The 21,809-nt window shown below is 38.5% G+C and overlaps 1 protein-coding gene across 10 annotated transcripts in view; it reads right to left on the bottom strand.

Annotated features, from left to right (window-relative positions):
- LOC145400377 (calpain-5-like) overlaps positions 1 to 21,809 on the bottom strand; it is a 147,397-nt gene that overhangs the window by 20,588 nt on the left and 105,000 nt on the right. For 7 of the 10 annotated variants that reach the window (XM_080272887.1, XM_080272884.1, XM_080272891.1 and 4 more), the window contains 3 exons: positions 17,429 to 17,506; positions 15,825 to 15,842; positions 2,178 to 2,255 (listed from right to left, as the gene is read on the bottom strand). In XM_080272887.1, coding sequence (XP_080129013.1) covers positions 2,178 to 2,255; positions 15,825 to 15,842; positions 17,429 to 17,506 — 174 coding nt within the window. The remainder of the gene's footprint in view (positions 1 to 2,177; positions 2,256 to 15,824; positions 15,843 to 17,428; positions 17,507 to 21,809) is intronic. The other 3 variants (XM_080272886.1, XM_080272890.1, XM_080272892.1) reach the window with 1 other exon arrangement.

Here is a 21,809-nt window from a genome sequence, read left to right as displayed (position 1 = left end):
CCTAGGGGTTAAGAATATAGAGGCCATCACCGTTGCTGAGGCATTGATGTGTTCTGTCGCGCAGGTATTCCCAAGGAGGTTTTAAGTGACCGGGGTTCGCAGTTCACCTCTGCAATGATGAACGATGCATTCAGGTTGTTGTCCATCCGAGACTTGCAAACTATGCCCTATCATCCCATATGTAACCAGGGGCGAACTCAGGAATTTTCTAAGGGGGAGGCCCCATTTGCCAGTTTCCTGAAGTTTACATATAAGTTTTATAGTTCTAAATTGTATATATATATATATATATATATATATATATATATATGTTATATATATATATAGATAGATAGATAGATATAGATATAGATATAGACATATATATATATATATACTGTATACCATGGATATTTTAACCCTTCGTTAGTCAGGTGGGGGGTTTTGGCACCCCTATTTTTTTAAAAGCTCATATTTCCTAGCCGGTAATTTGAATATTTCTCTCTGTTCCAGTACTCTCCTGATTCAGTAAGGGAAGGGAGCAAGTGGATTGGTTTAGTCCTGCCTCTATTGTAGTGAGAGAGAGAGGGGCACTTCCCCCCCCCAACTGGGGTGTCTAGTCACCCCATTAAACTAACCATTTAGATCATATTGTGATATAGATTGGTTTTTTATCTTATTTTTGCATACTGTTTATCATTATACTGATTTAAAAAATCACAAAATGTATTTTCCTGTGCGTGTTTACCTGACAAATAAGATATGAGTCCATTTGTTATTTTTTTACTGATATTAAAATTTACTGTATTTTATTATTATAAATTAATAAACACCACCCACAAGGCATTCAGTTTTTTCATTAGTGATTGCAGAGCTATGCTGAAGCGGCAGTATGAATATATTTTACATGTTAGTAACACTTCATATATTTTTGTACTGGGGTGTTTTAATACCCCACTGGACTAACCATGTTTGAATACCATACAGGACTAATGAAGGGTTAAACACATTTCCAACTTACATTATCTAGAACTGTCTGTATGTATAAGCCTCAGGAAGCATAAAGTTGATTACTGAGGGAATATTTCATGGAATTCATTTACAAAAAAACATACTGAATATAGCATAATACAGTACCTGTACTACATCTCAGCTAAAATGTGCTGCTATACAGTAAACTCTCAATTATCTGGCGTAATTCAGCCAGCCAACACGCCGGATACTACATTGCATAGGTACCCCCAATTGGCTATCCATTCGATGTCAAACCAGATAATGTGTCACCATCTGTCTCAACCCTCTCTCCTAAAAACTTAACTGCAACATTACCCATGAGTAAAAGATTAAAATCAAGCATAAAATATAATACAGTGTTGATAGAGTACACATAGTACAGTTATACAGTACATAATATAATCATAATCATACTGTACTCGCCTGGTGTTGGCAATGATTGAAGGAAGATATGCACAGTTGTAAGTCCTCACTATACAGTAGTCAGGTGGGGCTACAAGGTTGGCCACAGTACTACAGCAACATGTGAGGCATGGGAGGCCACAGACTTAGTCACGGCACTACAGTTTGGCCACCATGTGGGTCATGGGCAGAGCGCTAAGATATGTCCTCACTGTACAGCGTCCATGGGAGAGACTGAGACAGCAGTGGTAGGCTCGGCACACTGGGTAGGCCATTTTCACAATGCACTGTGATTGGCTGGCATGTTGTGCTTCAGGGTCTGCCCGCGTGCCAATTGGGTCCCATGTCTGATCTGAATGACACACCTCACCACCGGAAAGTGCACAGTACCACTGACTGCTTCCCGTTTCTGAGCAGGGTAATGCCTAATTTCGCCGGATATTGTTTTAACCGAGCCGAGCAAAAAGCGCCGGATATTGTGTTGGGCTGAATACTGCGATGACGGATGACTGAAAGTTTACTGTAAATACACATGCAGGGAATTTTTTAAATTTTATGTATAACATATACACAAACTTGGCTCTAATTAGAAACAAATAATATCACCTAAAATACTGTACAGTATAAAATTTTGGGTAGTACTTTTATTGTATTATGCAGCACTATTGAGGTTGATCAAAGGCATTGAAAATATGTAGATAACATTTACAACCATCATAAAGAACATAACATCAATAAACCAATTATTCCATGTTCATTACTTGTAAAAAACTTCTACTTACCAAAATTCGCCATCATCTTCAAACGTGAGTCCTAGCCTTTGGCGCTCTGATGCTGACACCTTTGACCATTCTGGTGATCTGTTTGGTATAAGGAAAGTTATGTTGGGATTTCAAGAATTGCAGTTTACTTAAAGTAATGTAAACTGCATGAACTGTTCAGCTGCTTTGATCTGTGTTATGTACAAAAAACCTGAAAAATAATGAAAGAATGAGAACAAAAATTTTCCAACAATATCCTGCATCTATAAATTATGAGATGAGCTTTTCACTGATATAGTGTGTTAAGTGGTCATAAATCAAAAGAAAAAAAAAGCATGCCAATGGAAAACAATAAAATTAGGGATTTTTGCAATGACAAACACCATTTTCCTCCTTTAGGTGGCTGTAGAAGCACTTTTGGAGAAGCAGCTACAGCCCTTGAGACAGACAGACTCATGTGGTATAAGTAAGGGGACCAAGTTAACCTGCCACGAAGTCAAAAAGAGTGGTGGTATGATTCACTGTGCACTGAAAGCATATGAAACTGCTCTTAGCATATTGTGAAATTCAAAAGATACACTCCCAATAAGGGGTACAAAAGTGTTCTCATGTCCTAGTAAGCTTAGACCCTCAGGGAAGCAGAAGGTATAAGAAGTTAGGGGGGTTCATGAATCATAAGAAAAACAATATCATAGCTACAAGATAACTTTTGAAACATAACCCTCTCACAACATGGTGGATTCCTTAAGCTGAAAACTATCTCAGGATAACCCAACTATAATACGACTGATGACATCATTACTGGAGATACTTTCTCACTTTATCACCACGAGGGGTCTCTCCTGACCTGAGGAAATCACCCGGGAGTAGCCATAATGATACGAAAAATAACATCAGAATGAAGGGATTGTAATAGTACTCCAAAAACTGAGACCTTTCTTTTACTCCAGAAATAAAATAAAAAATTTAAATTCCTATGGTGTAGCTTGTAAACACCAATTATGACAGGCAGGGCATGAATATCATCTACATCTGTCCTGGTGTAATTTGGCTCCACTTACAGTACTCATGGTTCCAGCTGATGAAATATATTTATGTACATTTTAACATTTATATGCATTTACATAACATTTAACCAATTGTATGAATTTAGATAATCTTAAAATAGGATCATTAAAAAATATATTAAGATGAAAAAGGGATTAACCAGTGCATGATGACAAGCTAAGCAGAAACTTTGCACACATCCATCACACAACAAAAATCGTAAGTGTGAGCATTAGTGAACTGGCACAGCCTTATTAAAGCTGTATATACAAGTACTGTAGGGTAAGTTTAGAACTGAAATACTTCTCTGCATCTGACAAAAGGCTATTTGCTTTAGATGGAAATATGCTTCCTGTCCCACTGAAAGCAAAATAAAATTTTACTAAATCCTTTCATCATCCAGTTATCTAATTCCTCTTTTTACCACGAGCATCGGTACTCTAGACTACACAACTCAGGGAAGGGTGACCAGTTTCTTTACCCTCATTAGGTTGCAAGAGCATTTCTTTCTGCAGTAATTACAGTATAATTAATGGGGTCAACTTTTCCAGATATACAGTATTGAAATGCAGTCAAATTTAATCACACACTTCAGTTATAGTACACCTGTATAGTGGAAGTTAATATCTCTCTCTTTGACCTGTGGGTGGTCAAGATGGTCCCTTCACTGACACGATACTCGAGTGCAATGGTCAAGGACATCTGCAGCTGATTTTCCTTAAGTACTACAACAACCAATTGGAGGGGCAAAACCCATGCCACACTAATTCTGCAATTCTTTACTTGTGCAGGTGATAACTACATTACTGTACATCATGTGCAAAACACACACAAAACTGTACTACACTACATTAATTCTACAGTCAATTAAAAAAAAAAAAGTTTCATGCCAAGAGGTATATTGTTCTGCCTTTTATTACATATTTGTTTTATTTCAACTGCCAAGCAATGACATGAACTCATACTGTATTAATATTATTTATGTGGATTAGTCCTTGAGGCTAAAATTATGACTACAATAAGGTGAAATGCTACCAATATCTATTGTACAATTCAAGCTTGCTCTGATACAACAATGTATACGTCCACAACTACCAAACCCACTCAGATATAGTCATTTAGCTGAAATGTAAAAAATAAAAGTCTTCTAACATTACAATGATGAAAGCTTTCTTAAGCAAAATGATTAACTGCAGCTACAGAATGTGAAGTATATTTTGACTCCAACATTGTCTGCCATCATACCATAACACTATGAACATAGTACCTATAAGCTGTACATACACTGGCAACTGTATTCTGAACTTGTACTGTACTATGATGAACCTAAAAGGGTGAACACTTGATACATAACCTCCCATTATGACTTGGTCTTTGAGTTTTATTCCTTTAGTGATAATTCATCTTAAGTGACCAAAATTGCCACTGAAATCCATGCACACTTCATAACAGTATATTAAAATTTTGGCATTTTTCATCTCCCTTTGGTATGCTGTACAAAATGAAAGACTCAAGTGGTGATACGTCTGTGATTTACCTAGAAATGGGAAACTCGAATCTCTTTACAATACATCATCATTATTCATATCATGACATCATCATTAATGATGATATATCTTCAAGAGAGAGCTGAGTTCTCCACTTAAAAAAAAAAAAAAAAAAAAAAAAAAAATGATCATCACTTTAATCTTTTCACTCTGCAGATGAAGGGAAGAAAATTTCCATGCCATAACATCAATGACACTGAACTGTGCAACTTGTCTAATAGCAATTTTGATCAATTCCTGCTGGACTCTACAAAGAAAAAAAAAGGAGGAGGGGGAGAGATTGAGATGATCCAACATTACCAGCAAAATCAAATCAAAAGTATAAACCACTGATAAAAAAATGCTCACGTTTAATTTCACCATCAAAACTGACATTTAAGAAATCAGGTTTTTTTTTACAGATGAGATGTACAGTAAACCCTCAATATATCAAACTAACTGGTATCAGACTCTTGATGTTAAAGCCGGACACCATGCTCTTCACTGATTTCCAGGGCGCTGTGACTTTTACCGAACAAAAATTGTCAAATACAGAGCATCATTCCACTGTACACTTGCACATAATAACATACAGCTAAGTATAAATGGCTCTTTTTCTCAATAAATGCTCTATTTACTAACTTATGTGATTATTCTTACCATTCAAGAGGTAGTTGCACGGCAAATAAGGACAGCAAGTAGACCTTGGATAAATCTATGTTCGTTCGTCGTTCAGTATTTATAAGGAAAGTGTGGGTAAAGAAAACTCACTTAGTACATTAACTGTTACATCAAATACTACATATCTGGGATTATGATAGCAAACAGTACAGAACAGCTGCATGTATATAAATAAAAATGCATTCCACCACTTGCACACAGTCAAGATGTGTGTGTGTGCGTACATGTGTGCGCAGGGATGCCACGCTGGTCAGTGTTTCCCCTGCATCCATTCTTTTACAGAACAATTCGTTCAATAAGCATGACATTCAGCTAATTCAAGGTGGTCGTTAAAGCTGAAATTCATTAAAAGGGGATTTGGTATATCAAGTGTTTACTGTACAAGCAAATGAAGTCCATTACACTGTTGTTAACGTTGTGGCCCCAAGCTCATCTAAACATGAACCCAGTTGACTACAAGATTTCGCAGTTCATAATCCTCCTTTTGGTGGATAGGCAAGGAGCTAGGAACATCTGTTTACCTGGAGAGAAAAGCCACCCGGTTAAATAAGTGTTACTGTGGGATGGCATCTCTCTCCACCATCTAAAAATACTGTGCCTGTACATACTGTACTAACACAGCAAATTATCTTCAATGAACTATATCATAATTAAATTATTTTGTTTTAAAAAAGGCAACTTTTATGGTTATGTTTACTGACAAACAATTCTTAAAAGTTATTAATAACATCTAGTGCAAGCATAATTCATATCAAGCAAAACGGCCAATGTATTATACAGTATATATATATATATATATATATATATAATGTAAAATAGGTTTAACAAACAAAATCCTATAAGTTTTCAGTGCAGATGGCAAAAATGCAAACATAAAACCTATAAAGGCTAGTGTAAGTGTACAGCTGGTTACAAGGAACTGTGAGTGAAGGAAGCAGCTAACGGCAAGCTTGGTGATGAAGGCTGTTATAAGTAGTTTAAGTATGTTTTAACCATTGAAAAGTTTAAGTTGAAAATTACAATAACCACAGAGACTAATAGTTTCTGCCATTACCATGGATTTACAATAATCTACTTGCATGTTACTGCACTGCTAAGGGAAAAAAAAAATACTCTAATTTAACTATATCTGACTTAAGGTAGCTCTTCACCCATAAGTTGGCAACTGATTATGGAGGCAAAATGTTACAAATATGGCAAACCATAACTAGTTGTTTACTATGGTACATTATTGAGGGTTGACTAGGAAGAGCTTATTGTGCAAATACTCACAAGACTACACCACACTACTCAGAGTATTCACCTGGAGTACATTTTGGTCAGTTGCGAGGTAGAATACACAAATCCACTGCTCTCAGTACTGTAAATAGTAATTCCCGAATCAACAGATGCCTAAGATAGCCCTTGGATCTTCAGTGCAGTGCGGCCCCAACTACATTATGCACTTTAAGAGGCAGGTATGGACACATAACGCCCATGAGCCATGGCAATTCTGTCTACTAACGTCATGGAAACTCTCACAAAGAATACCATAAAACTACAGTGGTTCTGTACAACAGATTACAACTGCTATCCTACCCCAGTGTAAGGAAACACTATGATCCACAAGTGGTACCACACGGAGAAAACATGCTAACGAATAAGTATAGTATTCTGCAGCTATGTCGGCTGTGCAGGAATAACAAACATTCTAAAATGGAATCAGTACCATATGCAGTACTGTATTACTGTACAAAGCATATACTGTACTCTAAGCCAACTTACCACAACCAAAATATTCTGTTAAACACATAGGAAAAGTGATAAAAAAGTATCATTTATCATCAAATACCTCCAAGATGGCTTTGTTTACATGGAAAGTGCAACTAAACAATTAATGTACTCTTAATGGGAAGCTCCAAGGGTATCTGTTCAGTAGAGCATATCAAAACTATCAGTGCTAATACACTTTGTTTCCTTATTGCCTCCAACATGGAGGTTATGTTTGACCTCACGCTGGTTTGTTTGTCTGTTTGTCTGACTGTTGGCAGGGTTACTCGAAAAGTTACAAAAAGATTTTGATGAAATTTTGTGGAAGGGTGGGCCATGGGCCAAAGAAAAAATGATTAAATTTTCGGGCAGATCCAGATCCAGACTATCCCACACAATATCTCCAAAAAATTTTCATGAATTTCAATGAAATTTTGAGGAAAGGTGGGCCATGGACCAAGAAGGAACTGATTAAATTTTGGGGTGGATCCAGACCCGGATCCTAAATCCACGGATCCAGATCCGGGATTACTCAAAAAGTTATGAATGGATTTTGATGAAATTTTGTGAAAAAGTGGGCCATGGGCCAAGGAAAAAATTATTAAATTTTGTAGTGGATCCGGATCTGGGGTATCCTACACAATATCTCCGAAAGTTCTCAATGAATTTCAATGAAATTTTGTGGAATGGTGGACCATGGACCAAGAAAGAATGGATTAAATTTTGGGGTGGATCTGGATCCTGTAGCCATGGATCCGGATCCAGATCCTTTTTAATGGCAATGGCATTGGCACAGGTATGTGCTCTGTGAGTGCTTTCTAATTGTAATACTGTTAACATTTTTTAAATTTCATTATTGTTGGAATTAATAGTTAAGAGCTTGAACTAAATTCCAAGCAATAAGTCTCAAATGATTATTAAAAAGTAATTACAGAAAATACGTCAACAAAAATGCAGTTATTACAAAACAACTGTATTGAACAGAAGGCCCTTTTTTTTTCTTTTTTTCTTTTTTTTATGCAAGTGAGAAGGAACCAAAGGCTAGGAGCCCGCAAACTATTCCTTCCAAGAAAAAAACAAAAACAATTCAGAGCCAAATTCAAGATTTGGTCATTTCGAGATGCCTGGACACAACGCATTTGAAAGACTGGAGATAACAGGAAGTAGGAAATACAGACAGTGGGAGACAGTTCCAGAGTTGACCCGTTGCATAAATGAAGCACTGGGAGTAACGGTTAACTCTTGCATTAGAGAGTTGGACAGAAAAGGGATGAGAGTTTGTTGCTAGACGGGTGTTAAGCGCCCGTCGTAGAGGTCGAGGGATGCAAGCGCAGTTCAGAGGAGTAGTGACCATGAAAGTAGCGACAGAAAAGAGATGAAGAGACAACAGTGCGGCGATGAGACAGAGGTTGAAGGGCACCAGTAAGAGGAGGAGAGTTAATGAGACGAAAAGCCTTTGACTCCACCCTATTGAGAAGAGCTGTATGTGGGGAGCCTCCCCACACATGAGAGTTGTACTCTACACAGGGGAGATTAAACCCGTTTATAAAGTCAACAATTGTGCAGGGGTAAAGAAGGTATGGAGTTGGCTTAGCACACCGAATCTCTTGGAAGCTGATTTTACAAGATATGTAATATGATCTTTCCAAGATAAATCCTGAGTGAATGAAACCCCAAGCATGTTCAAGGATGATGCAGGCTTGAGCTGGATATTATTAAACATTAGAGGGTACTCCTGTAGAAGATTGTGTCGGGTTGATAGGTGTACAAACGGAGTTTTTGATGCATTAAAAATAAGATTATTTTTACCCCAGTCAGAGATACGAACCAAGTCAGACATTATGTGTGCCATAGCCTCATCCCTTGTTTGTTGAAGTAACTGCTGGGATGGACGTTGCAGGAACCGAATGGAAAGGTGAAGGGTGGAGTCATCATAGTACGAGTGGATAGGTTTAGATGTACAGCTTAGAAGATCACTGATGAATAAAAGGAAGAGAGTTGGTGATAGGACAGAGCCATGAGGAACACCACTGCTGATAGATCTAGGAGAAGAACGATGGCCGTCTACAACAGCAGCTACAGAACGACAAGAAAAGAAGCTGAAGATGAAGGCACAGACAGGAGGATAGAAACTGTAAGAGGGCAGTTTGGAAATTAAAGATTTATGCCAGACTCGACTGAAAGCCTTTGAGATGTCAAGTGCAATGGCAAAGCTTTCGCCAAAGTCCCAAAAGGAGGATGACCAGGAGTCTGAAAGGTAGGCAAGAAGATCACCAGTGGAGTGTCCCTGACAGAAGCCATACTGACGATCAGAAAGAAGGTTGTGACAGGAAAAATGTTTTACAATTTTTCTGTTAAGAATAGACTTGAAAACTTTTGAGACAAAGGATGTTCAAGCAATTGAACAACAGTTAAGAGGGTTGGGAATGGTCATTCTTCTTTGGGACTGGCTGAATGAGAGCAAACTTCCAGCAAGAAGGAAAGGTACAAGTTGAAAGAAAAAGGCAAAAGAGTTTACCCACGCAGGGTGTAAGCACAGAAGCACAGTTCTTGAGGACAACAGGAGGGACCCCATCAGGCCCATATGCCTTGATAGTACTGAAGCCAGTGATGGCAGAAAATACATCAGTTGAAGAAATTTTAATGTCAGCCATGAGGAAGTCAGAGGGGGGAAGTGATGGAGGAACAGCACTAGAATCATCTAAGGTGGAATTGGGGGAGAAAGTCTGAGTGAAGAGATCTGCTTTATCAGTAGAAGAAATTGCTACAGAGCCATCAGAGTAGAAAAGAGGAGGAAAGGATGATGAGGTAGAAAGAATTCGAGTTGGAGAGTTAAGAGCATTTAGTACGCATGAAATTATTTTTAGTAGAGTGAAGAACAGACTTAGCACGATTTCAGGCAGAAACATAAAAAAGATGTGATTCAGGGGTGGGTTGGCTCTGGTACCTTTTATAGGCCCTCTCCTTGTTGCAGACAGCATTAGAACAAGCGTGATTAAACCAAGGCTCTCTTGCATTAGTCAAAGGATATGAGAAAGGAATGTCTGCTTCCATGCCCGAGAGAATAACCTCCATAATGTGCATGGCACTCTCAGATGGCTCCCGGCCACGGAAGCAATAATCATTCCAGGGAAAATCAAAGAAGTACTGCATGAGGGCCTCCCAATCCGTAGCTCCAAAGTGCCACAGTCGACGTTTCTTTGGAGGGTCCACAGGCCGTACCAAAGTGATAGGACAGGTTAAGGTAATAAGGTTGTGATTAGAGGTGCCCGACGGAGAGGAATGATTAACAGCATAAGCAGAAGGATTAGTTGTAAGGAAGAGGTCAAGTATGCTTGAGCTCTCTCCATGGCAGTCGAGGTTACGGGTACGGTGCTGTACAAGGTGCTCTAGGTCATTAAGAATAGAAAAGATGGAGGCTTGTTCACCAGGTGGATCAGTGAAAGGAGAGGAGAGCCAAAGGTGGTGGTGAACATTGAAATCTCCTAGAATGGAGATTTCAGAGAAAGGAGAAATGGATAGAATGTGTTTCATCATAGAAGTAAGACAGTCAAAGAATTTTTGATGGTCAGTAGAATTAGGGGATAAGTACACAGCACAGATATATTTAGTCAGAGAATGACACGAGAGCTGAAGCCAGAGAGTAGAGAATTCAGAACAATCAAGTTCAGGAACACAAGAGCAAGATAAGTCGTTGCGTACATATACACAACAGCCACCTTTGGCTTTGAAATGAGTATAGAGAAAGTAGGAGGATACAGAAAAGGGTTTGCTGTCAGTTGCCTCAGACAGCTGAGTCTTGGTAAGGAAGAGAAGGTGAAGTTTAGAGGAGGAGAGGTGATGTTCATCAGAGAGAAAGTTAGAGGAAAGGCCGCGAATGTAGCAGAAATGAAGAAGTGAGTCAGACAGCGGTTCCAGGCAGCTCTTAGAGTTGTCACCAGGAGAGGGGCGGATGGCGGGGGCATTTATGGTCCCCCCCTGGGGAATCTGAGGCATCAGTAACATGCACCATTTTTAATTTTTCAATTTTGAAAGGGACGTGTGGTGTGTACTGTGTATGTAGTCTGGTGCTGATTGTTAGAGAAACATGTATTAGACAGCATGTTGGCCTACTCTCTGTGTTACTGAAACACTGACAAAATTCAACAAAGAGGGATGGTCAGGAACTAGTCCCGTGGACTGATGAAACGGGAGCTCCAGCTCTCCCTGTCATCAGCTTTCCACCCACCTTGGGAGTACTGCCCTGCTCGACTGGTGCTACAGTCTGGTATTAAGGTTTCATCTAATTTCTACTATATGTACTGTACAGTAGAGTACTAAGCACCATAATTCATGAGAACCTATTACTGGGAGGCTGGCTTACAGGCCAGTATTATATCTACAGTAAGCAAAAAATTTTAGCTAAATAATGTAGGCAAGCTAAAACCCAGAATCAGCAGTCTCACTGATCAATTTAAATCATCTCATTTAATCAAGGTATGTGTATTTGGAGGTTGTCACAAATGCCAAATACATCTTGAAAGCCTCTTCAAACATTATAAGGAATGAGAAATCCTCTTCAAACATTATTAGGAATGAGAAATGGAATGATAGTGATAAAAAAGAATAAATAACAAGCAGAAAAAAAGGAGCAAAAACAAATGGACATAGTAAACAAGACATGAAGTATACAATAAAATGTGCACAAGAAGCAATAAGGCAAAATAAGATGAATTAAAGAAATGAAATGACTGAAAGGATAAAGAAATTAATAACAAAAAGAGAAAGATTAGGCAAACTTGTTTTTACGAGTACATCTACCTTCAATTATTCCAGTCTCTACTTTTCTTTTCCACATAGTGCTACTGTACTTATCACCCTTTCTGTCTGCATATGATACTTCCTTTTACTTTAACCCATTCAACATTGTGATGTAGTTTCCTGATTTACTCCCGCTATCTCCAGACGATTATTAGTATACTCAAATTAGGGAGAAACATGCTTACACAAAAAGGATACTGAAGGCTTTTCTGAGGCCAAGTCCACACCAAATGCTTGCTGATAGGAGCAGATGCAGGTAGGAGTTTTGCATCAATGTAGTTTTTGTTGTTGGTTAATTTCAGTCTGTCTGGCCAGGCAGATCTGTCAACTGTAGAAAAGTACAATAAATACTTCCATAGGGTCTCCCCATTGGTAAGTAGTGCTGTCAAGGGATCTGGCATCTCCCTGTGGTAGATAGCACCTTGTCAGAGCTGAATCAAGGTTCCCCCTATGAGGAGGTGCATGGGTATATGAGGAGGCTTGGCTGCAATTTGGACACCACAGCTGCTCCATCCAGTGTGCACGGCAACACCATACATAGGCTCCTTGTCAGTGCCTGTAACTCATATATGTGGCCCCACCGGATGTGGGTGGGTGTGGGCGAGAACTTCTATGGGTTACAGCGATGCATTTGGTGTAGATGTGGCCTAAACCTATCATTTTGAAAAGGCTCTCCTAGGCTGATTTACAACACTCTGTTGATGGAGGGGAGGGGAGGGAAGAAATTTCACCATTATGAAGTACAGTGCTTAATTGCTTCACTTCAATGATATATAATTTGCTTTTCCTACTTTCAAGTTTTACTTGCTATAACAGTGGCATTTCTGGGGCTGGATATAGTAACCAAGTGTCCTCTGAATATGAGAGTTTTTTCCTTATTAAATAAAACACTAAGTAGCAAGAATTTAGTAAACTACCAATGATATGTCATCAGAGTGGAGGGGTTAATTCCATCTTCCTCCTCCCATTACAGCCTGGCACTAGACCTCTCCAATATGGTGCTAATATATCACACTTTACTCTCTTTCCCTCTTCCCAGAATGTCACTTACTGTGTACAATAAATTCTTGCTTTAGGTTAGTGATGTATTCCAAAATATCACAGCTTCCTTATAGCTGGTACTATAAGTTGGGGAAACTAGTGAATCTGCATTGTAGGTGGAAATGTAACTTCAATAGGCAATTTCTCTGCAACTTACTGTGGACTTGATAGCAATAATAATAATAATAATAATACTGTAATAATACTAATAAACCATCCATCCATCCATCATCCAATCCTATGTTGCCCCATGAGGAGTGGAGGAGCCCGGGGGTAGGCAAGTTGGTCTCGACATTTAAGATAAGAGTGAATGTAATAATAATAATAATAATAATCCATCCACCCATCCTCCAATCCTATGTCGCCCCATGAGGAACGTAGAAACCTGGGGCAAGGCAAGTTGGTCCTGACATTTAAGATAAGAATGACTAGCCTCACTCATCCCTAAGTGGTATAATGTGAGCAATAAACCCCAACCACCATTAAACCAGGCACTATAATCTGGTTATATGGTTATCACCCAGCATAGTAAATGGTTTCCTGATGTACAGGAAACCATTTGGCTTGTCACTCGGTGTAGAGTCACCCATTGGCAGAAGGAAGAGGAAAGAATGAAGGAAAGAAAGACAGAAAAGGGAGTGTAAAGTCACCCACAGGCAGAGGCAAGAGGAATAAAATGCAGGAAAGAAAGACAAGAGGAAGGAGGGATGACAGGAAAGGGTAGACACCCAAAGTAGCACCACATCGAGTGAGTGGATGGTGAGCACCCCCACCCATCACAAAATAATAATAATAATAATAATAAATAAATAAATAAAATAAAATAATGAGAACTTTCTGTACTGAAAAACAATGGAATTACTGTAACCCCTTTAATCAGGTAACATTACTTACTTCACCCTTGCTATCTTTAAACCATCTGGAGAAACTCTTCAAGTTTGGTGAGTCAGACATAGCTTTCAATTACCATTTTACTACAAAATGCTTCCCCTGAGGTGAATGAAATAATCTCTGAATGCAGCAAGAACAAAACCAATAGAATACAACACATAATTCAATGGGTAAGAGCTTTTTAATGGTTATCAATTTTCCTTCTTTCGTTCCTTCTTTTTCTTTTGATTCACGATAAACTTTGAGGGCTTACATATTTAAAAGTAAAAATAATACAGTGCGGTGTGAAAATAATATCCTGCAAAACATACACACTTTAAAAAGTTGCTTCTAACAAAATTCTCTCTCTCTCTCTCTCTCTCTCTCTCTCTTTCTCCCCTCTCTCTCACATATCCTTTCTTTAAATCATTTAATATCCTTAATAATGTCACTAAGATACTCAAAATATGCTCTATACCTTCTACGTCCTCCAATGTTGTTAGATGCAAAGACATGGGACTAAACGGGCTTGAATAATACCCATGTAGAAAGCTCCTATGAGAATCAGTCTTATACAAGTTTTCTCATGGTATAAGTTTGGCTTGCATGATTTAAGCTTACACAGGCAATCATTGTCCCAGAAAGTATGCAAACAGTGATCTGACTTGAATAACTTAGCAAAACATATGGTATGCATTTCTACTGCAAAGTTCTTGCATAACATACAATGTAGCATCTGTGTATTCATACAGTCACAATCTCTTGTTTTTTTTAACCCCTCCAGGGTGAAAGAAAGTGAAGAACAAGGTTGAAGAAAAGCCAGGGGAACATATATTGGTGTCTCATCAGAGACACACACACTCATACATAGTGTACATACACATAACTGTACTGTAAGTATCCATTCACCTGGCTTTACTCCAACCTTGTCTTGCACCTCCTACTCTCCAAGGGGACTAAAGAAACTAGGAATCATGATTGTGCATTCACTAATGGCATAAAACATGACACTACAAAGTATGGTACTGTAATGCAACAACAATCCAACTGAAACACTTCAATAGCATATTTAATACTGTGCCCTTAAGTATCCATTAAGGAAATGATCCACATTATATGCAGTATGTGGAGGAGCACATTAGCAACTCTCTTTCCTCATTATAATGAAGGTTTGTTGATTCCCTCACTATTCACAGTATTTTTAATCACAGTGACTGGTGCATTTTTGCTACGTGATCCACAACTTACTACTGGTAAACAGAGGAAAAAAAATTAATTTCTTACTGCTTTGTAACTAAAAGAATAATGTATAGTACACTCATGAGCCATAGTTTCTGCTCACTATCTATCTCTGTTCCCTGGCTGAAAGGAAGTCACAGCCAGGATTTCATACTGAACCACACCTGCCATTGTTAGTTTGGAGCTTTTCTAAACTTGACAAATGACAATGTCATGACACATTATTCTCCATGTAATCTTGGAAGGCTTTGAACTACCACCTTCATACCTTCATGCTGAGCAATGAGTCTTTCTTCAGTGTGAAACTCTAGTTACCACTTTCCTCCAGCTAGTGATAGGGTTAGACAGTGATCAGAAACTATACCAGTACAAGTAAAGTGGTGGAATATTAATCATTAATAAATTTACCCAAGTTTTATTGCAACATATGCTACTGCCATGTTAACCAATACTCTTATATTTTAGCAAACACTACAGCTTTTAAGATAACACTGATACTTACATACCAGGAATTTTGCTCAGTCAAAGTTATTAAATTCAAGCCCTTCATTCCACCAACTATCAATGTGCACTAAGTGCTTATATAATGATATACATGACAACACACCAAATTTCACTCTTTGATGTGCCTGAAAGTTTCTATCCATTATGAAGTTGGCAGCATAAGTGTGGTGCAAAATACTACACATATACCCTCCAGTATACAATATTTTACCTTTCTGTCTTGAAGAATCTGGGGCCAAGCATGAAAAGCAAAAATATAATATTTTCACAGGCAGTCAAAAAATAAATAAATAAATACAAAATAAACATACAAAGAGAAGCACATCATACAGCCAAATATATGTAATGTCAGCAAAACATATACTATAGATGGTTGATGGCAAGTTCATTCATTTTCATTCATCATCTTACCAGACAATTTTACAGTATGTACTTGGCAATACGTAAGTACAGATCTAAGATTATCGCTTACTCAACATGCTCTTTGGTATACTTCACAACGTACTGTACATATAGAGTACAAAATGGATTAAAATATATATGCAGCAATCCCTCGATTATCTGATGTAACAGAGCCAAAGGCATGTCCACATAGTGGATCCATCTGGATAATGGACTTCTCCTCTGTCCATCCTTTGTACATACCCAAACTCTGAAAGCCATTGTAATATGCCACTAAAGTACACTGTACAACACTTACTGATGGTGTTTTACACTACTCCATCTGGGCAGGCAGACCTATAAACCACAGCCAAGCAATTATATACCATGGTCAAGCAGACCCATCATCCACAGACAAGCAATCAACAATGCAGGGCCATACACTGCAGTGACATGAAAAAAACAGAAAAAAATGGTCCTGCTAGGCGAAAATGTTCGCTCAGCCATAATTCCCACCAGGACATAAGCATTTTGTCTGGATAGAATGGAAAAATGTATGAATAATGGTTTTGAACAGCCAGATCAAAGTGTCTGGATAACGGATTGTTCATATAATGGACATCAGGATAATCGAGGGATTACTGAATGTGGTTGTGTGTATATGTAAATATAGACAGATAGATGGATATAGATAGATAGACAGATAGATAGATAGATAGACAGATATAGATTGATAGAGATTATAGACATACATAGATAGATATGGATAGATAGATATAGATATACAGATAGATAGATAGAAATGGACAGATAGATAGATAGACAGATATTATATATATATATATATATATATATATATATATATATATATATATACATATATGTGGAGATCCAGTGGTTATGGAAAAGATCCACTAAAGTGCCTGAGAGATTAAGGGAATTCCCAATACTATGGGCTCCCTATCATGCTAGAGATCCAGTTGCATGGGAAACATGATGATGGAAAAAATACTTCCATGTGGAAATAACTATCGAGAAGACACAATACTTTTGGCTCACTTTGGAAGATGGTTTAAGTTCAGCCAAAATGTTTTATCTTCTGAATAAGCATTTCCATAGGTTGGTGTAATTCCTCCATTTGAACGAGTCAATGAGCAGCAAAATCAAGACACAAATCTGACAATATCCTCTTTGTGTCTTGATGCAGTAACTGAAAGGTCACTGAATGTGTACATGCTGATCCAGCTAAATGATGCTCAATGAAAGTCTTTCAAAATCCCAGTGGCCCTAATAGATGTAAAAATTATGTTCAGTTTTATTGACTGCAGTGTCTCTATTAACTGCAAGATATATATATATATATATATATATATATATATATATATATATATATATATATATATATATATATATATATAAAAATTGAAAACTCACCCATCACTGAAGGCACCACTCCACTCCCGTTCACCCCATGGATTCTTTAGCCGTACCATTCGCACCTTCTGAGCACCCCTGCAAAGTACAATTGTCAGATCCTACTTAACCTCTTTAGTAAAGTGACATCTTTAAAAATATATATACAGTATATCATGGTCTTTCTACCTCCAGACATGTGAACGAGTGTGGCCCACAACAGGATTACTGGGCCGACAGTCAGACACATGGGAAGGAAATATATTCAACTTAATTAATATCTCTTATTTGGAAGGCATTAATGATGGCTATACCTAATACCTAAAATCTGAGAAGTCACTTCTAAAGTGAATAAAATAGTCCAAAGGTATTGAGAATAAACTAACATGGACATCATATTAAAGTGGTTAAGGGGATGCCACATGTACTGACAAAACTGAGATTTGTCACAATGTCATTCCCACAAGTATTACACACTCTGAGACAAAAGTTTGCCAACTGTTCCACTGTGTCCATTTATGGCTTGTCTGTCACCATCCCTCCTGATGCATCATATCAAAGAGAACCATTTATGGACAGAGAAACATACCAAGCCTTCCTCAGCTTTGGAATATTTGCTAGCAGAGGAAAGTGACAAGCAGAAGAGGTGAAATACTGGACAAATTTTGTCCATGCATACCTGTGTACTTCATATATGAGGCCCCAAGAACCACAAGGTACAATCTGCCACAAACAAAAAATGGAGAAAAATGCATCTACAGTTTTTTGACTTTCAAAATGACATAACTGTGAAAATACTGCAGATATTCCATTAATTTTTTTTTAAATGTAGATAAAAGCATCTACTTTAAGATATGAACACTTTCATCCAAAAAACTGTGTGGCATTGGAAGCATAAAATTTTAAACGAATTTAACTACACCCGCATGATACCGTACCACAACATTTGCTCAACAAAATAGTCACATTTTAATCCCCCCCCCCCACAATAAAGATAAGCAGTCTAACGTATGTCTGATGGTAAGTATGAGCTTGTATATCATCTCAGTAATTTCTCACACACACACACACACACACACACACACACACACACACACACACACATTTTACAGCCACTGAGGCCACATTATACCACTAATCTGTTAATGCTCATTTTACATCAGGTTATAATCCTGTGTTTGCATCATTATGACACCATTAAAATACTGTTATTATAGTAATCATAATATAAAATGCAGGCATAAAAACCAACAGCCAGAGAAACAGAAAGGAGCTTCTATTAGTGTAGAAACTATGACATTTATGTCATCACTGAGGGCCTGGATCATCAGGGTTGCCATCAGTGAAGAAGTCTTAATCTAACATGTCATCAGGATCATTTTCAATGTCAAGAGGCTCAGGCACATCCTCCTGCTGTTTGGTCTGCTTGCTGCTGTTGTTGTTGCTGTTGCTGGCCTCCGCGACAAAACACTCCTGATCATGAACTGCTTACGTACACCTAACCAGTGTTTTGTTTCTCTTTACTCACTGGTTTCTTAATTTCCGGTGCTGATGTACCCTTTTTTGGTCACGAGGGGGTCACACACATCCCCACATCACTTTCACTATTTGAGTCACTCATTTTATAAGTAAATCCACCAAAAATAGGTGAAAAACAAGGAGCAACAGGTGGCCATGGCATGCCTAGCAGGTTAAACAGAGAGTGGGGAGAAAACGCGAGCTGACTGGACGAGAAAAAATGGCTCGTGCCCTCCCACCGGCTCGGCAATCCCAGAAGTGCCTGAAATTATCTTGTGGATATCATACAGCTCTCATACGTAGCTGCCAACCCAAGCAGTTGTCAACACTATGATAAAGAATGGGAATTTCAACCACTCTGCAATGACCACCAAATAAATCTGATTTGTCCTCCAGATAAAGCAGACTTTGGAGAATACAGTCACTACTCGTTTTACGATGGGGTTACGTCAGGTCGTACCTTATCGTATACCGATTTTATCGTAAATCGGGGGATTGAAACATATAAACGGGGGGTTACGTCAACTCAACTTTCCAAAGTCACCTAACCAAGACTGAACCATAAATGACAACCTACCTTCATTCCTTCCTGTGTTGGTTCAAGTCGTCTCCAAGTCATTGTCCCCGAGGCTGGGGGACAGCCTGTGCTTACAGGCACTAGTGGTCAGCCTCTGAGTCTGACAGGAACAGGTTGGGGGGGGGACTCTGGCCCATACTTGCACCAACCTTAGCACTGGGGACCGATACCTGCACCAATCATAGCACTGGGCCCTACACTGGCATTGACCTTACCACTTGACACACAAATCCACAGTACTGTGGTACAATGTTTGGGTGAAAGGTGACGATAACAGGGGGGCACACATGAACAAATTGAAAAAGACAGGGCTTTGAAGGGGTGGCGGGACCTGAACCATAACAATGCGCTGCATGCCAGGGGCCGCCATCTTGCCTGAGACAAGCGACGGTCACCTTGCGTGTGCCTGGCGCTTTCTGATGGCAAAATCGTTATAGCAGGAAATTTATTGTAAATCGAGTTTTGGTGTGGAACTTTTCTATTATCGTTGTTGCGAATTATAGTAAGCCGAATCCATGTAAAGCGAGTAATGACTGTATAGTGTTATACATAACTCGATTTCTCACACCACAGCAGAACGTACCTTCTGGTTCTTGGGGCCTCATATGATGAACACAATAAATAAATTAACATGGTAATAAACAAACAGCTCTCATTACATTTGTAGTTAGGTAACTGCTCCAAAAACTCATCAACCTTTTCCACCCACTTGGGGAACTGGCAATTCAGCTTTACAGATATCAACAGAAATTTAATAGGCGGCTATTTTTTTGCAATTTATTGCGAACTTGATAGTACAATGGAACTTATGAAAGAATGTGACTTACAACAAGAATTTACTGTATTCATATATTGTTTACATCCCAGGATTTACTGATTTTTTTAATGTATATACGAAATCATAGTGTTTTTTATAAAAGCAGTGAATTCATATTAGTAAACTTGACAAACTACATGACATTTAAACTTACAAGACTGATCATGCAGGGCTTCCAATCATAAATTGTAATGTACGACACATACTCTGCACTAAACGCTAAATGGTACCTGGTACAGCCTGTACTGTTCATAGAATGAATTATACAGTATTACCCTACTACATAACAATGAAGCAATCAGTCCATTCTGGACTGATCATGCATTATATGTCACACACCAAAAGAGTTATTTAAAATTTAATGGTAGGTGAGAATTTATTCTTGACTATGCTCCAGGAGCAACACTTACAAAGCACACTTCCAAGTTCTACATGAGAAATTACAAAGAACCAGGCTAGTTACTACTGGAGGATGACTCTAAGGTACTGCAGTTGCTCATAAGTCTGCAGTGCTCATACTGTACTATACCAGGTATAAAATATTAACACAAAATACTCTTCACAGAAAACAAGCACATGTGATACCAGTGATTATATTTACCACCAATTAAACTAAACATACATTATTTTCCTTTCCTCATACATTTACTGCAACTTCTAAGTGAACATTAAACATCTGCATACCAAACAAATGCTAAAAATTACTGTTGTTGTTGTCAATGTCATTGTTAAGGCCCCTGGCTCATACAAATGTGAACCCAATGGACTGCACAATTCTGACAACAACAACCAGGCACTCCAAAAGATCTGTAGAGGTTAACTTGTTGACCTGTCTATGTGGAGGGAATGACGCACATAAGTAAATGTGATGGGTTGTAAAAGTCAATATTTCAGAGAAGGCAGAGTGGGTTGGAATGAGGCACATGACATGAGTAAATGTGTTGGGGTGCAAGGGCAACATTTCAGGGGAGGGAGAGTGAGCTATAAGACTTACATTTTGTGTGGCTCAAACACTGAAACCAGTGGTAAACCATATCACGGTGTAGTAAGGTGAATTTCTGTCTCCACTGTATGAGTCTATGTTGGATTCATTTAAAGACTTTTCTAGAATACCCAATACAGTGCTCCCATAGCATAAACTTGATCAGCATGCACAGATTTCCCTGACACAAATGAAAACAGCACACCCAGAGCCATCCTTACACGGAAATCTCATCCAAATTGCACAGTCCCCAACCAGATCAAACCAGTTCTCATATCTGTCCAGGTTGCAGGACATCTCAACTCACCCAGGCGGTGACATCAGGCAACCACGATGCTCTCAAAGTCCTCTGTGCATCCTTCAACCCTAACCTGGGAATCTCATGTGGAGCAATGACTGCAGCCACACTTAATCAATGCTAGGACACAAGCACTTTCTCTACTGTGTAACTATGGTTTTACCCTATAGTGCCATGTTTCATGCCCATATGTTAACTTTTGTGGCCAAT

This window comes from Coenobita brevimanus, chromosome 52 (assembly GCF_032717465.1).
Source record: "Coenobita brevimanus isolate Jiangsu-jjx chromosome 52, ASM3271746v2, whole genome shotgun sequence".
Classification (NCBI taxonomy): Eukaryota; Metazoa; Arthropoda; class Malacostraca; order Decapoda; family Coenobitidae; genus Coenobita; species Coenobita brevimanus.
Note: the sequence above shows the minus strand (reverse complement) of the source record. Positions and strands in the feature narration are given on the sequence as shown.